General features: G+C 36.6%; 2 protein-coding genes across 2 annotated transcripts; both read right to left on the reverse strand.

The window, feature by feature from the left end:
* Positions 1-469: 469 nt before the first annotated feature.
* flii (FLII actin remodeling protein) lies at positions 470-16843 on the reverse strand. The gene is made up of 30 exons (XM_051888304.1): positions 16664-16843; positions 15395-15505; positions 15209-15280; positions 14280-14360; positions 14003-14088; positions 12283-12444; positions 12014-12117; positions 11740-11915; positions 11387-11544; positions 11169-11253; positions 10922-11069; positions 9691-9824; positions 9387-9599; positions 9084-9263; positions 8909-8991; positions 8743-8817; positions 8578-8661; positions 8333-8504; positions 8143-8247; positions 7827-8018; positions 7531-7719; positions 7293-7432; positions 6820-7027; positions 5102-5256; positions 4941-5001; positions 4680-4808; positions 4476-4582; positions 3699-3804; positions 3552-3617; positions 470-1869 (listed from the first exon to the last, which is right to left on the reverse strand). Exons 1-30 carry the CDS (start codon positions 16724-16726, stop codon positions 1735-1737), a joined length of 3780 nt encoding a protein of 1259 aa, XP_051744264.1. The 5' UTR covers positions 16727-16843; the 3' UTR covers positions 470-1734.
* A 587-nt stretch (positions 16844-17430) lies between these two features.
* top3a (DNA topoisomerase III alpha) lies at positions 17431-26552 on the reverse strand. Its single transcript, XM_051888305.1, has 19 exons — positions 25955-26552; positions 25776-25835; positions 25605-25678; positions 25419-25494; positions 25221-25329; positions 24698-24841; positions 24434-24604; positions 24218-24321; positions 23949-24023; positions 23079-23161; positions 22627-22834; positions 22354-22539; positions 22129-22258; positions 21913-22026; positions 20669-20834; positions 20403-20549; positions 20161-20283; positions 18387-19117; positions 17431-17725 (listed from the first exon to the last, which is right to left on the reverse strand). The coding sequence occupies exons 1-19, from the start codon at positions 26123-26125 to the stop codon at positions 17571-17573; spliced, it is 3027 nt and encodes a 1008-aa protein (XP_051744265.1). The 5' UTR covers positions 26126-26552; the 3' UTR covers positions 17431-17570.
* Positions 26553-26631: the final 79 nt, after the last annotated feature.

A 26631-nucleotide genomic window follows, 5' to 3' on the forward strand; every position in this document is an offset into this window, starting at 1 on the left:
ATAACGGCAGCCAGAAGAGAGAAAGATGTTATTTTTACTGTCACTCCCATAGCTGCTGTATTAGAAACACCCTCACAAGAGTGTTAACTAGATTTTTGTAATTTGATGCAAATGCAATATAATACTAAGAATAGTGTTATAAATGTATCTACATTTAAAAAAAAAAAATGAAAATACAAAAAACTTTGCAGGATTTAAATTATTGATAACCGTTAAAACACATCATCACAGTCTGTGAAAAGGGTCTATTAAGACCTTTATGCCATCTATGGTGTTAGGGTCTAGGCCGACATGAAAGCATTTAAGATTTATAGGCTTTTGGGTACATTTGGAGATGGCCATTTTCTTAATGATTTTGTTATGACTATCCAAATGGTAAAGTTCAACAGTTTTTGATAATAAAAATAATTTAAACATTCTAATGACCATAAATGTATGCATACAATGACAAATACTCAAGAGACATACAGATGTGCGATGAAATTTTATTCAATACAAAATACATAAATAGAGCATTTGCAGGTGAAATCAGTGGCAGAAAATATTTGTACACATAGAAATACATTTATATATGCAGATAAAAAAGCCGCGGTGACAAGAAACAAAATAGGGCAACTCACCATCAATTGCAATAATGTATTTTACCTCTAATCAATCCCTTTTATGACAGCCATAACAAATCTGATTAGCATAATTAAAATAAGAATATTTATTTCCTTGGCTAAACAAATTTCCCTGTCCAAGTTCAACAAACATTCAAAATTTGAAAAAACTATCAAGTAGTCCATACACAGGACCATAACTTTTTCTTTCTTTTCTTTTTTTAAAAAAAAAAAGTACAATCTGTGACTGATGAAACTGTGTCAGACAGCCTCGATATGTGAAGACCAAATCGTAGTAGCACTGTTGCACCAGTACCACTAGATTGCCAGTCATAGCTATTAAAGATTGCGTTTATAATTAAAATCGCTGGGTTCAACCCCGTTCACTGCTGTATTAGTATAGATGTGCTGGGCAGTTTAAGGGCATAAAAGCATAAATTCTCACTCTGACACGTAATAAATGAAATAACATCCCCCATAAACTGTGCAATTCATTAGTCCATCAGCATTGGCATCAGAGTCTACATCCCAAAAGTGAAGCAGTAAAACAGGTCAAGCTGATGGAATGAAACATTCAAAAGGCAAACAAACAAAAATATCTGGTATGAGGCACCAAAACAGCATTTCGTTTAGGTGAGATCTGAAACAGACATAGGTGTTGTGCTTTCAATAACTGAACGTCTTGGCAGTATATGTGATATGCATCTACTGAATAAAACATGAAAAGTGTAGCCCAAACAAATGATATAAAGAGTCGTCTTTAAAATAACCGCTGAAGAATTTAGAAAATGTAAACAGACATTTCACAATACTTGTGCAGCCAGATGGTTAAAAAAAAAGAAAAAGTAGACTCTCCCTCAACAGATATGTTCTTCTAAAAAAAACATCCCTTAAGGAATACAGCATTTGATCTCTTAATGCTTACCTAAGTGCTGTATCATTTAGACTCTTGCTCTGTTTTTAAATCTACACATAAATATAAAATAATATTGCTTCAATTCGCAAATATATATGTGAGCTTTTTAAAGAGAGTGATGCAGTGCACATTAAAATGGAAGGTCTGTTGTGGTGTGGTGTGGTTTTCTGAACCCTAATGCTCATACTGCATTCAGACAGACTGGACAAGGTTGATTTATGCAGGTGAGGTCTTGAAGGCGCTCCATGCGTGGAAACAGCGGGTAAAACAATGAGGCTCGTTGCCCTTGCGCACCAGGCGCAGTTTTCTCGGGTGCTCTGAATCCTTGGACCTCATGTGTTGAATATAGACCTGATTGAAGGGTGACACAAATGTTAAGGAGGCACGGGAAAGGCCTGAAAGGAGGTGTGTGTATGTGTGTGCGAAGATGAAAAACTAGTGCTGGGGCCAGTTGCAAAAAGACTAGTCATCAAATTTTTTCTTTAAAGGGTCATGAAACCCCAAAAACACTTTTTTTTTTGAGATGTGAACAGCTATGTACATCACTGAAAACACTAAAAGCACTTTATCAGCAAGTGGAAACTGGTTATGTTTGTGTTTTTTTTCAGAGCAATTTTGTTCTTCCGGGTTGAAAAGCAAAGTCGAAGCAATGTCACAGAATCTGATGTAGTGTGTGATTGGCTGCTGGGTCTGGAGAGCCACGATTCTACTTCATCAGATTCGGAGCGCTTCTCTGCATTTTTTCAAGAGAATTAACGGTAACACTTAGTATAGGGAACACATGTAAACTATTAACTACGACTTTTCCCTCAATAAACTCCTAATTTACTGCTTATTAATAGTTAGTAAGGTAGTTGTTAGGTTTAGATATGGGGTAGGATTAAGAATGTTGAATAAGGTCATGCAGAATACGGCATTAATATGTGCTTAATAAGTACTAATAAACAGCCAATATTCTAGTAATATCCATGCTAATAAGCAACTCGTTAAAAGACCCTAAAATAAAGTGTTACCGAATTAACTCTTTTAGCCCAATAACTGCACTGTAGTCATATACGGACTGGAGTAAGCGTGTTTCAAGTTTTTATGGACATATTTCATATAATCTCTAAACATGAACCAGCACCGTGTGTTCACACATATTTCATCACGTCTTCTTCAAATGAAATATGTGCAAATAAGGACACTGATACAGCCGTATGTCTGATCAGGAACACGATGATGATACAATGAATTATTCTTTATATACAGAAGACATGGTAACACTTTCCAATAAGGTTCATTAGTTAAACATTAGTTAATGTATTAACTAACATGAACTAACCATGAGCAATACATTTGTTACTGTATTTACTAATCTTCGTTAACGTTAGTTAATGAAAATACAGTTGTTCATTGTTTGTTCATGTTAGTTCACAGTGCATTAACTAATGTTAACAAGATTTTAATAATGTATTAGTAAATGTTGAAATTAACATTAACAAAGATTAATAAATGCTGTAGAAGTGCAGTTCATGTTAACTAATGTAGTTAACTAATGTTAACTAATGAATCTTATTGTAAAGTGTTACCGAAGACAATAATGTAGACTGAAAATTCAAAGAAGAATGGACAAAAAAGTAACTATGCCTTTATTATTTCTGTATGAAACTGATGTGTGCCATTGTAGAGACTGTAGTGCTCGTAAATGTAATGAAAATATTATTAGACTTTTTTTTCCTTCTGCATTTTTCCCTTGTTCTTGGGAGTTTGTTGTCATATAGGGACAGGTTATATATCAAGGTGACCTCAACTCTGTTTTTTGTTCTTTTTTTCTCTCCGTGGTCATATTTTAATATTCATGTGTCTGTATAATTATAGTCAGTTACATTATAAAGTAGGTTGGTCTAATTTGATACCAAAAAGACTGAATTGCCCCTAACTGACTGTTAGTTGTTCATACTAGTTCTTAAGGCACAGTATTAACATAATTGCTATGTTCATGCAACTGGCCCCTGGTGTACAATAAAACTGCCGCTCAATCTGTCACTGACCTGACAAGCCTTCAAGCTCAGTTTAATCTCCACCTGGCTTGTCTGTGTGCCAACCCACATGTAAACCTGTGAAATAAGCAAACAAACAACTCAGCAACAAAAATCACTGCCAGCATAATCTGTTCAGCTGAATGCATGAATCTCTACCTCTTTCCCATTGTCCAAAAGCATGATGTCATCATCAGCCAGGTCATCTTGACAGAAGTCTGAGCACTTCTCTGATACAGCAAAGTAACCCTTTTCATTTGAGCACCTGAGATCAGAGATAAAAATCTATTATTACCTCAAAATATGGTAAATGGAGAGAAGCAAATTAAATAATTTAGTAAATAAATAAACACATAACTGTTGAAAAGTCAGTATGCTTGCCAAAGCTGCATTTATTTGATTTAAAACGTATAATAAATACACTACTGTTTAAAAGTTTGGAGTCAATGACATTTTGTTTATGTTTTTGAAAGAAGTCTCTTATGCTCACCAAGACTCCATTAATTTGATACATACAGTAAAAATAGTCAAATTGGTAAATATTACAATTTAAAATAATTCTTCTATTTTAATATATCTTAATGTGATTTATTCTTGGGATGGCAAAGATGACTTTTCAGCATCGTTACTCCAGTATTCAGTGTCACATGATCCTTCAGGAATCATTCTATTCAAGAAACATTTATTATTATTATTATTATTATTATTATTATTATCACTGTTGAAAACAGATAATTTTTTTTCAGGATTCTTTGATAAACAGAAAGTGCAAAAGAACAGCATTTATTTGAAATAGAAATCTTTTGTAACATTATAAATGTCTTTACTGTCACTTGTGACCAATTTAATGCATCCTTGCTAAATAAAATAAATAAACTTACTGACCCCAAACTTTTGAACAGTAGTGTATTTAAATAACTTTTCTGAAATGCTCACCTAAACAGTCTAGCGTATTTCATGTAGTCTGCATCTTCATCGTATGGCTTCTGTGAGCCAATGCCAACCCAGAAGAAATTTTCTGGCTCTTCCCCTTCATTTATCACCTGAAGAAAACGATAAAAGAAAAAAAAAAATTATAAAAAAAAAAATCATAATGTAGTTAGAGTGTTTTTAGAGTTGATTCTCATAGCTGAAATGAACCTGTTTGCTGTAAGTGTCATCAAACATGGTGTTCATAATGTCCTCAGCCAGTTTAGCTTCATCAGGGTCTGCTGCTCGACCCACCCACGTGTACACTATTCCCTGGTTGTCTGTACTTTCAAATGGCACCTACACAAATAACATTTAGAGTTATTAACCATTTATAAACCACTGCAAATATTAATCTTGATTCCTTTATTATTATTTGATGATTTATAATACATGAACAGGTTGTATATAGTACCTCAAACACAAATTTACCTTCAATATGAAGCAGAATTCAGAGTTGAGGTTACCGGAATCTGTGGCTATTTGAATAGTCCTAAAAACACAACAGAAACACCACACATGTACATTTTTTTAAAAAAAAATTAAGATACAGCTGATGCAAAAACACTACCTGCACATAACATTATAGTTACCTGGTGCATAGCGCACTTCCATTTGTCCTAATGTGGTATAAGCTTGGCTGCACACTGTCCACTTTCAGCTTCCTCTTGCCTTTGTGGATGATGAACTTTCTTTTGAAGTGTGACAAGAACTTGAGATTCTCCTGTTGCTGGGTCATCCTCACAACCTGAAACATACATATGACGTCTCCTTAAAATAAAAGTCCATTCATGTCATGACTTATGTGAAAATTATCGCTGCTGTATTTATCATTTTTATTTTTCAAAAATCATTACTATTGGTCAATGAAAAGTATTAAAAAGAGCTTGTGACTAAACCTCATAAATCAATTGAATCCTAAAACTGTCGGTAAAACCTCATAAGTCCACCCCGCATCTATCGTGAATAAAGTGCCGCACACAGTTTGAACCATCTCTGCTTGTTTGAGTAATGAATACTATGAATAATTACAGCGTTTTCTTTACTCAAGAAACACTATATAAACTGTATATAAAGGCTAATGTTTTATGTATTTGCGGAGTAGAATCTAGCATTTGTCGTTGAGTCATAGCCAATACTGTCTTAAATAACCTGTGCGTAGCACTTCCGTCTTTTTTATCATGAGATTTTGGCCAAATGACAGAAAAAAAAGGAGCCCCCCATAGCCACAGTAAACTTTGTAAAAGTTGATAACCTGTAAGTTGATGAAAACTTAATGCGATGCACTTACAAAACGTATATGTCCAAAATTCGGACTTGATTTTGGTAAAATGTTAATAATTTATTGACATGTGCAAGTGTCTAACAATATATAAAGCCACACTTTCAACTTTGACAATGTGTGTTTATTTATTTTTAAAAATACAGTGTTTTGTCCTGAAAAGTAGCGTTTGTGAAGATACTATAGCCCTGCGTCCCACTGTCCATACTATCCATCCTAAATAGTATGTGAGATTAAAATAAGTGTGTCCCAAAGCATAGTATGTTTAAAAGAGTATGCCAAAAGTCCCCGGATGGTCTACTATTTCCGGTAGATTTTCGAAGTGTGGATCCGAGCACACTATAAAGGTTAATATTGCCCACAATCCACTGCGCTTTGGATGAGGATTCAGTTCAGAACTACAAACACGAGTAAAAAGTGTTAAAAAAAAAAAAAAAAAAACCTACAAAACATGGCGGATATGCGTGACCGACGGTGAGAGGTTTGAGTGACTAATAATCAGTTTAACCTGATAGAAAATATTTATTTAATGGTATCCATCTTATATTTCATCTGCAATACCAATGTAGACTTTTATAAAGATCCGTTTGGCCATTAACTTTTAAATGCATCATTATGCATATGAGAGTTCTCCACATGAAATGACCATGACCACCCGTGACTGCAGATCAACGTGGTACTGCATTTCTCTCCGATACGGTAGGAAATTAGCTAAATTAAATGTGGTAGAGGATGTAAGATGATTGACAGGCCAGTTTACGGTGACAGGATACAACAGAGAGCAAAGACGCAATTGTATGACGTGATAGTATGTCCCAAAGCTTGTACTTTTTGTTCACAAAAAGAGTACATACTTTTAGGGCGTAATATAAACAGGCGAATTGGGACGCAGCACAGGTTTCTGCCCGACAGCAATGATATGAGGGTTACATAGTCAAGACAACAAGCGTCATTACAACACCATGAAGAAGAAATATGAGATCCATTTCATAAAGGATCCATTTAATTAACCATGTTAGCATGCAGTACCTCCAGTTTGCCTGGGAACAAGCTCTCAAACTTCTTCTGCAGGCTAAAAGTGAAGGTCAGCCAGCCCATGTTTGAGGCCTCACGACCCTGCCAGAAGTAAACCACACACTGGAAGTCTTCCTCTGGCTGTTTGTCCTCATCATCTCCCTCTTCTCCTTTCTCTTTGTCTTTGTCCTGATCATCCTCATACTCCACTGGCACCCAGTACCTGAGACAGACACAAATGCCCATCATTTCAATGAAAGATGAAAGTTATAACTAAGACTTCTTTTAGTTATTAATTATAACAGTTATAGTTAGTACAAATCAGTAAATGTATACAGAGCTCTGAGGATGAAATTTAATAGAAAGGGTGTCTTTTTTGTCTAAAGATTTCACTTAAATTATCAGAATTTTGTCATCTGAAAATTGAGTGACATCACAAATTAGCCACAATTTTTTGCAGTTAATTTTAGCGAAGCCCTCTGACCAACCTGCAGAGAAATACGTAGCAATCCTGAGTGTAAAAGTGACCGAACTCCTCCTCTGGTAAACGGGCGAACTTCTTCCCCTCCAGAACAAAGCCCTCCATGCCATCCAAATCCTCATTCCACTCCTCCATCATCTGCTCCGCCTGTGAAATTGACAACAAACCCACAAAGACACAACAAATTTAATTAAAATTAAAATTATTAAAATTTGGGATTAATGAGCTGTTAATTCAAGTCTTACCTCTGTGAGGGGCATGGCTGGCTGTCTAGGCAGGAATAAAGCCGTTAGGTCCGCTTTCATCTGGTCTTTCTGCTCTGCATCCTTCTTCACCTTTCCAGATAAACCCTCATTTTGCTTCACACTTTCTGCATTTCTGGTATAATCCACCTTCAAAACGTCATCCCAATTCTTGAACTTGGATTTGAAGACCTGTTGAGCATAACATGGAATTAAAATGTAGAATGTTGTGTCATTTAATAGAATAACTTTAAATAAAAGCAAAACAGTTTTTTAATCTCTTATTTTGTCAATTTTACCTGGCACTCTGTGCCCTCCAGATTACGTATGACCACGGCGTGTTTTGGCCGATGAAGCATACTGCACACCTCTTGGCCCAGCTTCAACGCAGCTGCCCTCACAAGACGTGGGGACTTACGGCCAATCCAAATGAAGACATCAGACCAGCAATCTAAGATGTAGACACCTTTAGTGTCCAAAAGACCTTGTACCTATAACAAGAAAATATTCCACCAGTTAAGTGTATTCGGGGATGATTAAGGACCCCAAACTTCTGAATGATAGTATACATTTTGTACTGCTACAGTCATTATGGAAATGACATCACAAAATTACCAGTCTGTTCTCTGGAACCACATCTAGTTTGAGCTTGTCCTTGTGCTCCACAGACAGTTTGTAGTTGATCTGAGGAAGTTCAAGGTACCCCAAACCCAAGCCAACCTAACAGAACAAGAAAGAACTAAATATTTTACACCGTGGTGGTTTTAGAAAGGAATGCACAAGAAACCATAGACCATTCCCTGACCTTATAGAGCTTGGGCCGGACAGGAGTGAAGTCATCTGGGACATGTTTCTTGATTTCCTCTGGCTGTCCTCCAAGAATTTCCCAGAATTCCGGAGGTTCGTGATTCTGCATCAAAGTCGTAATCTCTGCTTTGCTTTTTCGCTCATTTTTGTTCATCTTTTCAGCGAATAACCTGTAAATAGCATGGAGACTATTACAAGTCTGAACAGATAAGAAAAAAAACAGCTTAATTGTTTGCATATTACCTTGCTTTTGTAGTGCCACCAAGTGTAGCATTGCCTCCTCTCCAAATAAATAATTCAAGACCAGCATCCAACAAAAAGACAAATCTTGAAACAGAAAAGAAAAAAACAACAACATCAGACTGAATCACTCCAACATACATAGAGCAAACAGCACACAAAACTCACCGTGGGTCGAGTGAGGATGCTTTCAGAGGCACAGATTCTAATCTGATGTTCTTTTTCCCATAAACCCTGTACAACCTGCCCAAAAAACAAAACAAACAGGATTAGTGTGAGTTAGATCAGGGGTGAGCTGTAGAGGCAGTCCTGGGTGTTGTTTTTGGCGGGGCACCTGGTTGGGTATTGCGTGTCCTCTACTGTATAAAATCCACTAGAAGTTCCACCCTCAATGTAAGAGATCTCATTGTCGAACACCTAAAACACAGTGCAGAAAAATATAGCTAAGCATATGCTGATAATGTAGCATTACATCATTTTGTGCAGGGAATGGCATTTGTTTTACTGACCGCAGTGAATTCTTCACTCTCATCTCCCATCTCCTCTCTGATTGTCCTGCACTCAGCACCCAAATAATTACGGAGATTGACAGCATGAATAGCAGCGCCGGCTTTCTTATCAAGCGTAGCTTCCTGCCCGATCCAATAATAGATATGCCAGTTCAGGGCGCCGTTATCATCTAAGAAGGTCTGTAAAAGTGCATTACAAAGCATTAATTGAAAGAAGGGATGCAGACTGGGAGTATTTAAACTATAGTGTTTAAGAAACATTATCATCATTAGCATTTTTTTTTTTTTTTTTACAGGGCTGACCTTGAGAATAATGTAACAGTCTGCCTCATAGAACTTCCCATGGAAGGCCTCGTCCACCTGCATGGGTACAAAGTTTTCTATTTGCCAAATCGAAACACCAGGGATCTGCCCCACATCCTCCAAGAAGAACTCAGAGTAATCTAGCTGAGGTTTCTCCAGGTTCTTGTCCCAGCGTTTGGTTTTCAGATCAGAGTACTTCATGTCTCCATTCTCCTAAAAGATCAAGAGGCATGTGAAGACCAGGAAGGTTTGGACATGTACATATGTAATGGTTCCATCATTATTAACTCTTCTGTTCCCTCACCTCAATAGATTTGTTCTTCTCCTGAGCCACGTCTGACATTCCCTTTAGCACCTGTTTAGCCTGATCATCCTGGGCAGAGTCTTTGCGTCTCCTTAGCCTCATTTTCCTGGCCATATGGTCTCTTGGGCTATTTCCTGTATAGCACACAAAGATCATGTTGCACTTTGAGCTGCATTTCAGTCAGTGTTAATTTCGAATAATTTTCATCATTATTTTCGTCTCATAAAATGTTCAAAAACGTAAAACATCTGGGAGAAAGAGAAGAGCAGACATATGGATAGATCTGAAAAAGCATGATGACACAAAAGAGAACTCCTTTCTGTGCAGTTTTCTGTGCGCACACACCCGAAGCGCACAAAGCTAGACAGCGCACGAGTACTGAATTGAGCTCTCTTTCGCATCTGAATAGAAAAATACACACAACATTATGTCAAAATGTCCGTTTTGGAGAGTATTCATGTAAACAAAGTCAGATATGTCCTAAGAGAATGTAAACAGTTGGGAGAATATCAGATGGTCAATGTTGCATTGTATCTGCGCATTCGGTCTTAAAGTGACAGCAGCCTAATAAACCTAATGCCGTCTGTGCCCTTAATATTAATCAAACAACAAAAGAAAGAGAAAAGCATTCACTGCTTTTTAGTAGCTTTAATAAGAATTAATTATATTTAATTAATACAAATAAATATGTCTGCTTGAAAGAATAAAGAATGATGCATGCAAGTTGTTATAAAGAATGCATATATCAATCATTAAAAAGAAGACTATGTTCTTCTTTAGAAGAAGTAGTTTTATTTAATTTTATGATAAATAAAGACATTATATGACACAGCATTTAAATGTTCAAACAGTAATATATTAATGGTTAATAGAGTATATAATGGAGTATATAAAGGGTTTGGAAATTTTAGAGAAATTCTTAATTAATGCATTACAATTTAACTAAACCCATTCGATCTTAGTCAACTAAATCCACTGTAGATTTAGTCGGCTAAAACTAAAACAATTTAGATGACCAAAATATGACTAAAACGTATATGACTAAATGGCATTTTATTCAAAAGACTATGTCTAAAACTAAATCAAAATTTGCTGTCAAAATTAACACTGATTTCAGTCATATTTTCAGTATTGTTACTTCAAACTCAGCATCTTGAGCCAACAAGGGTTAGTTTGTGATAGCTCATAAATACAATAATATAACTCTTAGGGGGAAAAAAGCATATTGTACCTCCACCAGCTGCTGCCACAGTGGCTGGAGATGCACCAGCCAATCGCAGCTGGTTCTGCAATGAGAAGTCTATGTTGTACCACTCAGCTGTCCTGTCCACTGGTTTAGGGGGCATAACTAGATTTGGATTCTCACGAACATCCAAAACCTAAAACATCAGTGTCACAAAGACAACTTTAAATCAGCATTTATTAACTGGTTTAACATGTTATTATTATAGTTATTTTTTTCAATAAAGAGTTCTTACCTCCAGGTCAGTGAGAAAGTGGATGGCCTCTGGTAATGTCACAAGCCGGTTTTTGTTCAAGACCAGCTTCTTTAACTTTCCACACCTGATCAAAATCAAACAGCCACATATTACCATTATCAGTTGTATATATTATATATATATATATATATATATATATATAGATAGGTAGGTTTTATAATTATATCTAACCACCAATAACCTGTGTCAGTTCTCACCTGCACAGCCCTTCTGGAACAAGCTCCAAATTATTATTTGCTGCCATAAACTCAACCAGGTTGGACAATTTTCCCACACCAGATGGAAGCCCATCAAAATCAATTTTATTCGAGTTCACATACAGCTTCTTCAGCTTGGACAGCTTGCAAATGGCAGACTGCACATCACATCCAACAGGGAGAAAGAAGAGACAAGATTAGTGTCAAGCAAATATCAAATATATCAATGTAAGCTGAACGACAACATTATTAATGTGATGAAGTATCAGCTCATGCACAAAAGTACTTTTAAAACAACTTCTGATAACAGATAAGTTCCTCTGTTTTACTTTATTTGGCAATGAGGGACTTACAGGCAGAGATGTGAGCTGATTCCTAGAAAGGTTGAGTGTCTCGAGTTTTGTCCACTGATCTATGCACAGTGACATTTCAGATATCTGATTGCTGCTCAGATTTAGCCGTTTGAGATTAGCCAGCGAATACAAGCATTCTGGTACCCGAGACAGATCATTGCAGGACAGGTCCACGTCTACACAAAAGCGCACAAACGATTCATTATACAAGGAACAACAACAATTAGTGGATGGTTATTTTACAAAGAGTGCAGTAACACCACTAGATGTCTACCTGCTAGATTGGTGAGGCCCTCCAGACTCGTGGGCATATTATTTTGAGTACGCTGTGTGTTCCTTAAATGGAGGGTCTGAAGCGCTACCATAGCAGGTAACTGCCTGTTACGATAAAGGCGTACAAGTGACACAGATTGGAGCCAGAGTTTATCAGAGGCAATGTTGATAACACAATGAGGTCATTTGAAATGAATACAGCCTTCCTCCTATATGGTGGTGTACCAATTGCATAGACGGAAATTAAATCATAAAAACTACCCGTCTTACCTCAGCTGTGCGTGCATAAGCGGATTATTATTGAGTATCAGAGTCTGCAAATGGACCAAGCGTCTCATCTGAGGAGGCAGACTGTCCAAATTATTGTCACTCAGATCCAGGTACAGCAGATCAGTGAGGTTAATGAACAGCTGATTCGGTATGTTATCAATGCTGTAAGAAAGCAAATATCAGAGAACTGCATCAGTAATATGTGTGTTCACAGAAATTCACGGTTAAAATCATTATGATTACAAAACAAAAGGATGTGCACTTTGATCACTTTGAGGACCAGGGTTCCCACTGTCTTGAAAAACCTAAATATAATATGACGTTGCCTAATTTTTAAAATTGTGATTTTTAGATCTAAATAAGTCATGTAAATTAAATCTAATAACTCCAGAAACATTTTTATAATACACATTTTTATAGTCATGCCAAATTATAAAATATTTTAGAAATTGAGTAAAAAAAGTGGATAAAAGAATGCATAAAAAAATATTTATCCACTATAATCACAAACAACTGGAAAAGTCATGGAGCCTTCAAATATTATTGTGGACAATGTTGGGCCTCTGAATCAAAAAGGTTTTGAACCACTGATATAGATGGATGTTGCACTGGCTCTTACTGTTTTTCAGTATTTGTGCTAAGTGCATCGCTTTCTAAGATGGTGTGTCAACTAAAAATTGTTCAACTTTTAAAAACAGGTCTCAAGATCCACTTGTTCTTTTCCATTCCATCAGTAGCACATCTAGCACAAGTCTAGTCTAATATTGTGCACATAAATGCATCCTTTAGAGGGATAGTTCACCCAAAAATTGGAGATATATTTAAAAATATCCTGGCGCTTCCAAGCTTTATAATGGTAATGAATAGGGGGCCAGATTTTGAAGCCCCCAAAAAAGTGCATCCATCCATCATAAAAGTAATCCATACAGCTCCAGGGGGTTAATAAAGGCATTCTGAAGCAAAGCAATGGGTTTTTGTAATAAAAATATCCATATTTAAAACTTTATTAACTATAATAATGCATCGATTTGCGGTGGAAGAATAACTTCTGACCCGACGCATGACGTAATGATGAACATGGAAGCGCAGAATGGGGATAGAGCAATACAAAACCGGTCACGAATTAGAAGTTTAAAAATGGGAAATTTTAAAGAGAAATGTCAGAGGATTTTGATATAAGAGAAGAGGAGCTTGAGTTTGTTGCCCAGGGCTATTTGTTTGAACTACAAGAGGCGTCTAAGCATACGATACTCCTACATCCCATGTCATACATCGCGTCACAGGTTACTCATTTGACGGCTTGTGCAGTATGTGTATGGTCTTCTGCCAGAAGCTAGTTATTTTAGTTTATAAAGTTTTAAATATGGATATTTTTCTTACAAAAACCCATCGCTTTGCTTTATAAGGCCTTTATTAACCCCCTGGAGCTGTATGGATTAAATTTTATGATGGATGATGTGCTTTTTTAACACCGTTCACTACCATTATAAGATATGGTATGGTAGATAGTCATATACACCTAGGATGGCTTGATTTCATTTTTGGGTGAACTCTCTCTTTAATGTACGCCCTCAAATCATTACACAAGACATCTTCCAAAATACCACAGTAACAGATCACAATATAAAATCATGAAATGTTTAAAGTGTGTTTTCATGATAGATCATTATTCTTCACTTCCAAGAACTTGGGTACAAAAAAAGACAGACACAGACCGTACCTATTGTGACTGAGGTTTAAGACCAACATGTTTCTGGAGTTCTCCAAGTCCCGGGGGATTTCAGTTAGTTGGTTGTAGCTCAGATCCTGAATAGAAGAGGGAACAATACATTTAAAAACACACCATCATTACAGCACACACTCTATGACAAATTTGCATAGTTTCACTAATCAAAACACAGCCTTGCTTACTTAAAATTAAATCATGCCTGTAATTTTGCACTCAAGTGAGATGTATACTTAACTGAGAAATAAACACGAAGTAATTCTCTACATACCAGCACAGAAAGATCATCCAGCTGAAAAATATCATCAGGAACACCAGAGTTCTTCAGGTTGTTTGCTCTGGCCACAACTGCCTACAGCAAAACAACAGATCAAATGCTTGTCTGAGCAAAGTAAATATTGACAATAAAATAGAAATTCATGCTGTGTTTCTTGACAAAAGCTATTTTAAGTGCATAGACTACCGTTCACCAAGGCTTCAGTTATTTGACCAAAAATACAGTAAAAACAGAAAATACAGTAAAAACATTAATATTGTGAAATATTACACGTTCATACAGCAACAGAATACGGTTGTCAGTCCTGTATATGAGTCCATAATACGGTTACGTTCACACACAGTTCAGTTATTTAAGGAGTGACAACCGAACTCACACCTGTACTTTTTCAAGAATTAACCCCAGCATTCTCGGAAAATCTGTTTGTGTTCTACACACGACTCAAATGCTCCGTTTTCCACCCCGATATAAAAGCTTCTGTCAGTTAATGATGATTTAACGGAAGAACTAGTGGCTCGATTGTCTTGTCATAAGTGATAAAGTTTTATGGACGTCACCGTCTTTGTTTGGTCACTGTCGCTATTGGTAAGAGAATACGGGCTTGACTCACGTTGGACGTTCAGACAGTATGAGATGTTGTTGCTGTTTGAACGGGACATTTCGAGACTCTCACTTGTAAGTAAATGCATTTGTCAATCCCAAAATATGACAGTGTGAAAGTAGCCATATATTTTAAAATGTAATTTATTCCTGTAATGCAAAGCTGAATTTTTACCCCAGTCTTTAGTGTCACATGATCCTTCAGAAATCATTACAATATGATGATTTGATGCACAAGAAATAGAAATAGTCGTGCTGCTTAATATTTTTGTGTGAAACTGTGATAGTCTGAAGTATTTTGCAATATAGTAGATCATATTTACCCTCAAGTTGGGAAGACTGGACAATTCTCCATGCAGTGTTGTCAGGCTGTTGTGACTCACGGACAAATGTTCCTGATTTCACACAAAAGAGCAAAAAAAAAAAAAAAGACCCGAGAATGAATATTAGTAAGTTGAAAGGGCCTAGTTGTAAAATATGAAATTTTGACTTGTGCAATACACAATCACCAGTTTCTGTAGGGAGGCCAGTTCCTCTGGAAGATAGCAAAGCCCCGTCCTGTTCAGCTTCAGCCATCGCAAGCTGCTCATAGACTTGACATGCTCAGGAAAATAACCTCCCTGTGTGCACAAGAGATGCAAAGTCTCAAATCAGACAATCACGAGTCATACAAGTCAGTTTCTGTGTTCGTGATTTTGGCAGTTTTTGATGGATCTACTACACTGATGTCACTTCCCAAAAAATCCTATTCAAGTCAGTCTGACGCATGAATTTGACCTAAAACAAGATACAATGATATCAATGAAGTCACAATGAAGTCATTTCAGGACAGAAAAAAAAACGTATGGAGATATGGGGTGTGTTTGCTATGGCAACAACATGAGTGTGAGCCAGAAAAGGGGTTATCAATTGTTTAGACATCACATACTGAGCCCCAAATATGATCATCCTTATGCGAGGGCACCCCATCCTAAAATTTCCATACTAAAAAGGCATCTATATAGTTTCTTGTATAAAGACCAAGATCATTTTAATAATAAAAATATTATTTAGAAAATATTTAGTTTCCATTAAGTTACATTTACTGTATTTTTTTCTAATTATTATAGCACTGTATTGTTAGATGTATTTATTTTATTCACTATTTTATTTTATTTTGCATATTACTTAATTATGTTTTACACTTTCCTCTAAACATTTGCACAGACTAGAAAGCTAGAAAACAGTAAGCTGCTCACACAATCATCTCGATATGAGCGGATCTGACTTCATATAGTCGCTTTATATAAGACAAAGACTCATCACAAATTTACTCAAGTGAACTGACACACTTGAGAGGTTGGGTAATACTACTGCTTAAGGAACCCATGTAAAAGACTTCTGTACTTAACTTATACATGCTTTACATAACAAAATCTTCCTTTAATTTGCATATTGATGCCATATGCTGCACTCTTTCCTAACAACTAACATGTTTTGAAAGAATGTCAGCAGCGCAGTTCATTTATTGAGGCCAGAAGTATTACTGTCAACCAACACAGCTGTCTTGCTAACAAACTTCTAGTTATTTCCCCTGTCTGTCACACCACTTGATTGACCGCAACAAATTTTGACAAGCTAACGCCCAGTGTTCTTGTAAGCTAGCACAGTTAGCACTGCTAGCTCTCCATCTCAACCTGTTTTGACACGCTAACTAACCTACATCGCTTTCCTCGCTTGAGCGAATGATTTATTAACAATATCCCGTACCCATAGACGTATTAAATCAAAACTATTACCTTAAAGTCATTCCCACTCAGGTCTACTCCCCTGATAAAGGGGAGAACTCCGGTCGCGGCCATGTCTAATTCAGGATATGGCAGCAGACGCAGTCTATTTCAGTTCAGCAGCGGCTGGTGGTGGAACAAACACTTCCCCCTCCCGCTCTCATGGTACAACCCACTAACTGCTCAGCGTTACCAGCCAGCCACTCAATAAAAAGTTCTTTCTGTTTCTATAAAAGAACAACGGTTACTTAAACCCGCCCAAAGCGTGGTAAACTACACCCTTTTGCAGTTATTGACACTTTATCCCCGTTGACTCACAACACACTGATTCATTTCTGAATCATTTGCAGTGCCACTGACAGGGCCTGGGACAAATATATAGCGACACCCTTATCACAGGCCCATCACAACATTCCCAGTTGTTTAGGTCATTTGTGGGATTTTTTTTTTGTTTTTTCCACTGCTAGGGGGTCAGTCAAAAAGTTGTAAAAATCAAGTAATTAATGCTTTTTAATTAAAATAAAGTAAAATTTTGATTTAAATAAATAAAAACATGATTAATAAAACTTTATTTAAATAACTATATAATAAAATATTAAAATAAACAATCTAACAGGACAGTACTATAGTGAGTAGAAACACATTTACAATATACAATTTTTATAGTATAAATTGGGCCTTTATACATGAAAATATATATCGGACTGTTACACTATTGTTGGTCATTCAATATGTAAACATTTCATTCATTAAAAATATAAGACTATGCACAAAAAAAATAATGTTGTACTTTAAAATAATTTTATTTTACACAATTTATATGTATACATAAAAAAAAACATTAATTATACATAAGACAACATTAATTTCATTTACATGTGTATTTTGTATTTTACAAAAACTGCAGGAAATATTGTTCTCACTGGCCCTGAGGACAGGTGACCCGGGTATGACCCGGCTCATGACATATTCCACAGGTCCTCGGCCTTTTGGCAGTGGGAGGCTTGTTTGGGGCAGCGCCGGCCTTTTTGTTCCCAGGATGTTTACCACCATTTCCCCCAGAAAAACCTGTGGCTGAAAAAGTGAGAGGAAAGGTAAATTAATTATTAACAACAAAGACAACATTGAAGAAATTCAATATTTACATATGTAGCACAATGTCACCTGATTAGGAGTTTACTGGGATGTTTAAGTAAAATAGTGTTCAAAAGTTTAGGGTTGGTAAAATTGCTTAATGATTTTGATATTGCAAAATATTAATACAATTAAAAACAGCTGTTTTCTTTATTAATCTATTTTATTCCTGTGATGTCAAAACTGAATTTTCAGCATCATTACTCCGGTCTTCAGTGTCACATGATCCTTCAGAAATCATTCTGATATGATGATTTGCTGCACAAGAAACATTTCTTATTATTATTACAATGTTGAAAACCGCTATGCTGCTCAACATTATTGTGGAAACTGTCATCCATTTTTTTTTTTAGGATTTTTTGATGAATATAAAGTTCAAAAGAACAACATTTATTTGAAAAAGAAATTTGTTATTGTTACTTCTGATCCATTTAATGTGTCTTTGCTAAATAAAAATATGAATTTCCTTATATTATATTATATGACCCCAAACTTTCAAATGGCAGTCTATGTAAGAATGATCCTGTTCAAGATATTCCTATATTTTGCCTATGCATATACAGTATTTTCAGTTCAAAAGCATGATGGACTGCCGTTATACCTGGAGCCACATTTTCGTTTGCCCACTGGAAGAACCCACACTGCTGATCACGTGGTTTCCCACAGGTGTGGAACATTCGGCCCTTGTTTGGCCCATCTTTCATGACAGTCCTGGTAACTGCAGGCTCATTACAGTTACACATGGTTTCACCTTCATCACCTCCAGATCCTCTGTTGTTTTGCCTCTGCTGAGGCATGTTCCCAAAGCCATTTGAAGGCCTGGGAGGTTGAAAATTCTGACTTAGGGGTCCTCTGTTTCCACCAGGCGCTGCCTGCTCAGCCGGCTGGTCAGCCCACAGGAAGAATTTACAATCCCCTGTGTTACACTTGTAAAACTGACGGCCTTGGTTGGGACCCTCTTTGCGTACAGTGAGAAGAAGGGCATCCTGACCACAGTTACACACAATGGCACCGCCCTGGGCTGAAGCTGGTGGTTGTGCTGCCCGAGGAGGTGGCAGACTGGCTGGGGGGCGGTTGCCATCGGCTCGGGGTCTGGGTGCTGGAGGTCTCACGTTCTCCACCCTGGATGGAGGTGCTGAGCTGGTTCTAGGTACATGATGCTGATTTGACCCAGAGCCGTTATTAATCCGAGAGCCAGAATCTGCTTCTCCTCCTCTGAGATATTTTAAGTTCAAGACCTCTCTGAGAGTCTCATCACATCCTCCAATGCAGCCAACAAATTCAAGGGGCATCATAGGTGGCAAACTTCCTCTCTTGAATTTAAACTTCAGCCTGTCAAAGATTTTAGGAATAAAACCAGAGTCAGTATTAAAAAATGAACCTATTAACTTTCTTAATACGTGGTACTGGTCTTACTGTCTATGGTTTATTAACACAAATTTACACACACACACAAACGGTAAAACTTTAAAATAAGATTCGGTTTGTTAAGATTAGTTAATGCCGTATGAATCATGAACTAACAAGTAACAACAATTTTTTCAGCATTTATTAATGTAGGTTAATGTTAATTTATAAATATATTGTATGTTGTTAAGTCATGTCTGTTCACAGTACTTAAAATTGTTTAAAAATGTTAATATACACAACTTGATGAGTTTTAAATGTATTAATATAGATAGAAATTAAACTTAATTAAATGCTGTAAAAATATTACTCATTATTTCATATTAGCTATCACATGAAATAAAGTTAACATATAAATCCTTATTGTAAAGATGTTTTTTTAACCAAAAATGCACTACTGTTCAAAACTTTGGGGTCAGTACGATTTTTTAATGTTCTAAGTCTCTTCCAAGGCTACATTTATTTAAGCAAAAATACAGTAAAAACTGTAATATTGTGAAATATTATTGCAATTTAAATTAACTGTTTTCTTTATTAATCTATTTTAAAAATGTAATTTATTCCTGTAATCAAAGCTGGATTTTCATCATTACAGTCTTCAGTGTCATATGATCCTTCAGAAATCATTCTAATATGATGATTTTGTAGTCAAGAAACCTTTTTTCTTATTATTATCAATATTGTAAACAGTTGTGCTGAATAATATTTTTGTGGAAACCGTGATACATTTTGTTCAGGATTCTCTGATGAATAGAAAGTTCAGAAGAACAGCATTTATTTGAAATAGAAATCTTCTGTAACATTATACATGTCTTAAATGTCACTTTTGATCAATTTAATGTGACCTTGCTTATTAAAAGTATTCATTTCTTTTAAAAATAATTCTTACTGACCCCAAACTTTTGAAGGTAGTGTAAGTGCTTTGCATTAAAATGACTACAAAGCAACATAAGTACCACAATCCTTACATATGCACCGGATGCGGACGGCACGTTGAACAGATGCTCTCATCTCTGCTGACCTCCAAAACTGTGTCTGGAAACCACACGGCTGCTTTACAAGCTGGATATCCCATACATGAAAGAAACATCCTGCACAGAGTGAGATAAAAAGGATGATCAGAAGAGGAGTAAACAAACAACAATCCATTTCCATTTCAGATTCAACCTGAAAACCCAAACTGTTAATTTAACCCATGGTATTGTCTCACCCTGTACTGTCTTTCTTCTTCTTCAGCACCATGTCACGGTTACACTGTGGACATTTTCGCACAGGTAATGGTATCTCCATCTCTCCCTGCTCCTGTTCGGTAATCTCCTGAGCCGGGCCCAGATAATTGGACAAGGCTTCATCCAATCTGCACACAATATGACAGCAATTAAACTTATTTCAAATTTGTATGTAAAAATGTAATTGCCAGCTGCATATATCTTCTTTACCTTTGCAGTGCAACCAAAATTGAAATAAATGACTCACTTCTTTGCCTTCCTCACGGATTCAATAAAAACAGCTTTGTATTTTGCCACGTGATATCTGAGGACAGAAGCTTTGTCCTTTCGGCCCTCTGACACAAGTTTAAGATCGGCCTCCAGCTCCGCTCTCAGGTCTGGTTTAGACATCTCATACCCCATTGAGTTATACCCTGAAACAACACGACACTCAATTTCACATAAATCACAGAGATTAAAGTGCCTCTATTATGCTATTTTGAAGGTTCCTAATTTTGATCTCCTACAATAGGTTTGCATGCATCCAAGATCAAAAAAACATTTAATTTTCTCATAATATAGTGTAGTCAAAAGTACCAACTTCAGTACCAAGTCGGTAATAAAATTTTTGATCACTATAGCCAATCACAAACAAATAAGTTGAGTGCGTGAACACAATGGCCAATCAGAGGTGTTTACGAATCTGCTCAACAGAACTCAAAGTGTCACATTTTTAAAATTTGAGTACCGACTTGGTATCAAAGTCAGTACTTTTGACAACACTATCATAATATACACTGCAGGATCACCTCTTTACTCACAGTGTCTGAAACGGTTTGATAAAGTTTTCAGTCTCTCTAAACCACTCCTTTCTGAGAGAGACTACTCTGCTCTGATTCGTCAGATGACCCAGGCTGTTGTGATTGGTCTACAGCTTACAGTGCGTGTCAGAAACGAAACACCCATTACCATGCTATCTGAATTTCAGCTCTGGAGGCTTCCTCAGTACTTGTAAACACAGTGATGCAAACGTAACAATGGCGTTAGTTTTAAAATATCAATTAGAATCCGAGACTTCATCATTTGGAAGTGCATGCAAAGTGGATTTGCTTTTGCAGCACAGAAAACAGCATCTTCTCGACATGTCGACAACACAAACCAAACTCTTTCAGGCCTCAGCTAGAACTACAGTGTTTGAGGGCGGGTCAAAATAGTCATTTTTCATGGGCAGCCAATGAAGACCATAGGCTGGCATTATGCAAATTTGTTACAAACATTTGAGCTGGAAGTGTTTCAAACTCGTTTCAAGCAGTTCAGAATCGGTTCTTTCTTTGGGGAGACAATAACTCTATTTGTTGTGCACTTTGATCTTTGAAACTATGCAGAACTTTTACATTCACAAACAGCTATATTACATGCTACATGAAAGGTAATATCTGAAAAGCATAATGGGGCACTGTAAACCATTCTTTACAGATTTCAAGACTACTAATATGTTGTTTATATTGTTACCTTCAACAAGACCCATGCCGAGCTCTCCAGGAAGGAACCTCTGGTCAGCCGTCAGCCCCACGTACATACGACTCTTTATGGTCTCAATGTGTTCAGCATGTGTTGCATCAGTACCTGCAGCAACAACAACTCAAGCTGAGTGTCACATAACTAACTCTTTTTCAACAATGATGTCAAATATTTAAGGTACAAAACTTGACAGATAAGTTTCAGTACCAATGCCATGCTTCTCCATGAGCGATATCAAATCGGCCTCTGTCAAAAGCTGTGGTGGACTGGTCTGTCCTTCCACCATCTCAATCGCTGTGGGCTGGAACGTGGTGTCAGGTCTATATAATGGAATTACCTGTGCAAAAAAAGAGGCATAACACCTGTTGAAAAAACAAAACTCAACTCAATATGGTCAGCTATAAAATGTGTTATGCTTCGAGTAGTAATCACCTTATTGTACCACTTGTCATAAGGGTACACTTCCAGATAATTGCGCGCAATGATCGTCAATCCACTAGCAGAGAATCGCTCTTCAGCTATTTCAATTTCAACCGTCACCTCTTGACCCTGGGCATCTTTGGAGCAACAGGCCAGAAAGTGCCGTACAATGAATTCATACAGCCGTTTTTCATTTCCCTTTAAAAAAAGAAAAATAATTAAACATTGCCATCATGTAAATTGATAGGTAATTGCAGCTCTGGTCCTAACAGAGAGGTTGCTCACCTGTAAACTGTTGGTGTATTTGGTGGGGTGAATGGGAGGATGGGCCTGATCTGATTTGTTTCCATTTCGAGGTGTGGGCCCACCGCTTTCCAAAATGCGCTGAGCAAAATTTCCCCATTCATTATCTTGTGTCTGTTGCTCAACCAGCAGGGTAAGGTTCAGGTTCTGTGGAAACATGTTGGTCTCAGTGCGAGGATAACTGATAAACCTGGAAGGAAACAAACAGGTTGATTTGTGAAGGGTCACAACAGACATGCTATACACCAGTGTTTCTCAGCTCCAGTCCTCAGGACCCACCTACCAGAACGTTTTAGGTGTCTCACTAATTAAAACACTTGATTCAACTCATCAGCTTTGTAGTGTGTTGTATAGGGAAACATCAAAAACCTTCTGGTAGGTGGGAAACACTGCTGTAGACCACAGACATGTGGATGAAATAACTAATAACATACCCTTGAGTGTACAGCTTTTCTGCGGTTTTCATGGTTTCTTTGGCACTTATCCTCAATTTTCTTGAAGCCAGTTTTTCAAGTTCCTGACCAAAAAAAGTAGACATTAACATACGTTACATTTTTTTTCTCCATGATTCAGTTAATTGCACTTAACTCATGCAACAGCACTACTCATTTGTGGGTCATTTTGGGCACAAGTCACTCAAGAAATTGCACTTTTAAAAAAACTTCAGTAGCTAATGACAATTGCGGACATAGTTGTAAAACTATCAAATTTGTTAATATTAATCAACTTGTCTGCTGTACAACAAAATGTACACTACCATTCAAAAGCTTAGGGTTAGTAAGATTTTTTTTTAAAGGAAATTAATCATTTGAATGATTCAGCAAGTATACAATAAATTGATAAAAAAAAGTGACAGTAACATTTATAATGCTACAAAAGATTGCTGTTCCAAATAAATACTGTTCTTTTGAACTTTCTATTCATTAAAGTATCCTGAAAAATGCATCACGGTTTAAGCAGCACAACTGTTTGTTTTTTTAACATTGATGATAATAAGAAATGTTTCCTGAGCACTAAATCAGCATATTAGAATGATTTCTGAAGGATCATCTGACACTGAAGACTGGAATAATGATGCTGAAAATTTTTGCAATCAGAGGAATAAATTACATTTCAAAATAGATTAAAATAGAAATCAGTTATTTTAAATTGTAATAATAATTCACAATATTAGTTTTTACTCTATTTTTGTTATCTGTAAGCTTATGAATGGTCATGTGTGGGTGTGATGTTTGGGTGTCCACATACATATTTCTGAAATTTAATTTTGAAAATCTGTCAAAGACATATTTTAGATTACTCACCACAGTGTCAAGGGGTAAAGGTCGCCATTTGCTTTTTGGTTTACTTGTTACAGATATCACTTTTGCTGTGGGATCCTAAAGAATTAAAAGGATTAAAGCCAAGCACAGAAAACTTAGGACAGAATAATGACCAACACTTCTTAATGCATAATACTCAATGTATTATGAGTAAATAATACATTAAGTTCTTTCAAAACTGATGAAGAAACAATTACAAAGCGATGTTGTTTTTAAAAATACTTTTAATCAAGTTAAGTAGAAGCACAGACCTCCATGCACATCTGATACAGCACAAGGCATGCTGTGTGGTTGAAAAGACGATGTCTCTTCCAGCCGAATTCTACTGATTCCTCTTCGTTAGGCTCATGGACAACTATTAAACAGAAATTTTACATACAGACAATAAAGCGTATGTGACAAAGCACTTGTCGCAATTTGTTCATCAATATTACATGTGAAGTTTAAATTAAAAAAAATCAGAGTACCTTTGATTTTAAAGAAAGTTTCAGGGACGAAGGCTTGAATTGCTTTAAACCGCTCGACTACAAAGCCAAGGGTTGGAAACTGACAACTGCCATAACTGATGAGCTGATCGGAGAGAGATTCTGGGAATATCTTCTGCAAGCGTAATGTCTGGAACCTAGTAAACGATGCTCCTGAAGGAACATAACGTATATAAGTTAAACACAATACATCGTCTATAAGAAAGTAATTTGTGATCATGTTCTCTGATATTTTAAAATGCCTACCGATGCGGAGATCAAGCTCCTGTCTCACATCCACAGCATCACTGATGTTGATATTCGGCTCAGTGAGGGTTTCACAGGCTCTCCTTATGGAGTTTGGGGTGATCTCAGAGAACCGTGCACGGAAGACCTGAATGTTTGGCTTCACTAAATTGAAAGATATCACAGGAGGTTAAAGTCACTGTGAGATCATAAAACTAGTTCATTCTTACTTTTAATGGAATACAGCATTTTTTATTTCATGTGCCCTCGTAATCTTTAATCAAATAACATCCCCTCCCTCTTGCAGCGACATCCCTGCTCTTCTCCGATGACGTGTTTACCGGCACGAGGGCGGGACAACCTGTCACTCACATGACATCACAGCTACAGCAAACTACAACCATATGATAAATCCCAACCTATATTTTTTCTTTTTCAGATGTGTCACAATAGGGAAGAAAAGACTATCGCCACATCTGTTTCATGCTGACTTTAAAAGGTTGTAAGAACTATACAGCACCAGCACATGATGTACTAAACTTACCTGCTTTGCAGACATCAATGATCTCAAAGCCGATATTCTCTCCTTCTCGGTCACAATCAGTCCAAATGACCAGAGCTTGACACTGTCTTACTTCTCTCTCCAAAGTCCTCTGGATAATGTAAATATATTGTTTTTGCAATATAAAATACGAGCTCATATTCTAAAAATAAATCTAACTTAATGAACGGAAATTAGTACCTTGATTGGTATAAAGTTTTCAGGGCAGTACTTTTCCACCTCAGCATCAAACAACAGGACTGGATTACAACTATGCCTGTGAAACAGACCACATGATAAAGTTTATATAAGCTATAGTTAGTTAGTTACTAGGTTAGTTATTGTCCATAAGTGTGTGTGTGTGTGTGTTACCAACTTATATATTACCATTTCTGAAAAGGAGCTTTGAATTCAAGACCCAAGAGATGCCCTGATACTGATGTCATGTTTACAGTTACATTCTGTGAAGAAATAAACACCATGCTTAGCACATAAACACTACATGTATTACTATAACTATATACAGTTTTTTCAGTGGTTAACCAAAAATGTACTTACTTGCCCAAACAGGTTGTATTCATACTCATATATTTTGTTGTAGACAGAGTAGCCTTCTCTCTGTCAAGAAAACAGATTCATTAACAATGACGATCATCCTAATAAATAACAGAAACAACTCTTTTGATAACCACAAGGTCTGACATTATAGATCAATAACTATAACAGTCAGCACTTACTCTTCTCGATCTCCCATTTGACATGATCTCTGCTATGCCCTTAGCGGCGTCGTTTTTCTCAGCAACACAAAGCACTTTCTTAATCTGAGTGCGTCTTATCATGTTTACAGATATTTGCCTATAAAATTGACTATGAATTGTCACTCTTAGTGACCTATGCAAAACGTTCATAACTGTGATCTAGCGGCGCATGATCACAAAACACTCTGCACATTGCAGCAAATTAACAGCAGCTTGCTAACTAGCATAAAACCATGACAATTATAAGTTAACTGAGATAAAACATATCGGTGTCGGAAATTGAAAGTTTTCAAAAAATATCCGTGAAAGTATTATGTGTGAACAAAGCAGATGAATCAACTCTAAAAACTTCCAATTCCGGCGCCTGACGAGAATTGTCGTAAAAATACCGTAAAGCAATGTGTTAGAATGCCGTATGGCTGTGTTGTGTATTTTCCCAACGGAATGTCATAAACTAAATAAAAAAAAATAAGTGAAATTAAATAATTTCCAGATATATAAGAACGTGTCTTGACATACGACAAGAATAATGTAATGTCTCCCCTCAAACACCCACAAAACCCGTCATAACAAATGCCATGTCTGTGTGTCAAAACCTAGTTACTACCTAGGCAGCATATCTGACAGTGCTTTCTGAGTCCGCTAGCTGCGAACCT

This window comes from Ctenopharyngodon idella, chromosome 3 (assembly GCF_019924925.1).
Source record: "Ctenopharyngodon idella isolate HZGC_01 chromosome 3, HZGC01, whole genome shotgun sequence".
Classification (NCBI taxonomy): Eukaryota; Metazoa; Chordata; class Actinopteri; order Cypriniformes; family Xenocyprididae; genus Ctenopharyngodon; species Ctenopharyngodon idella.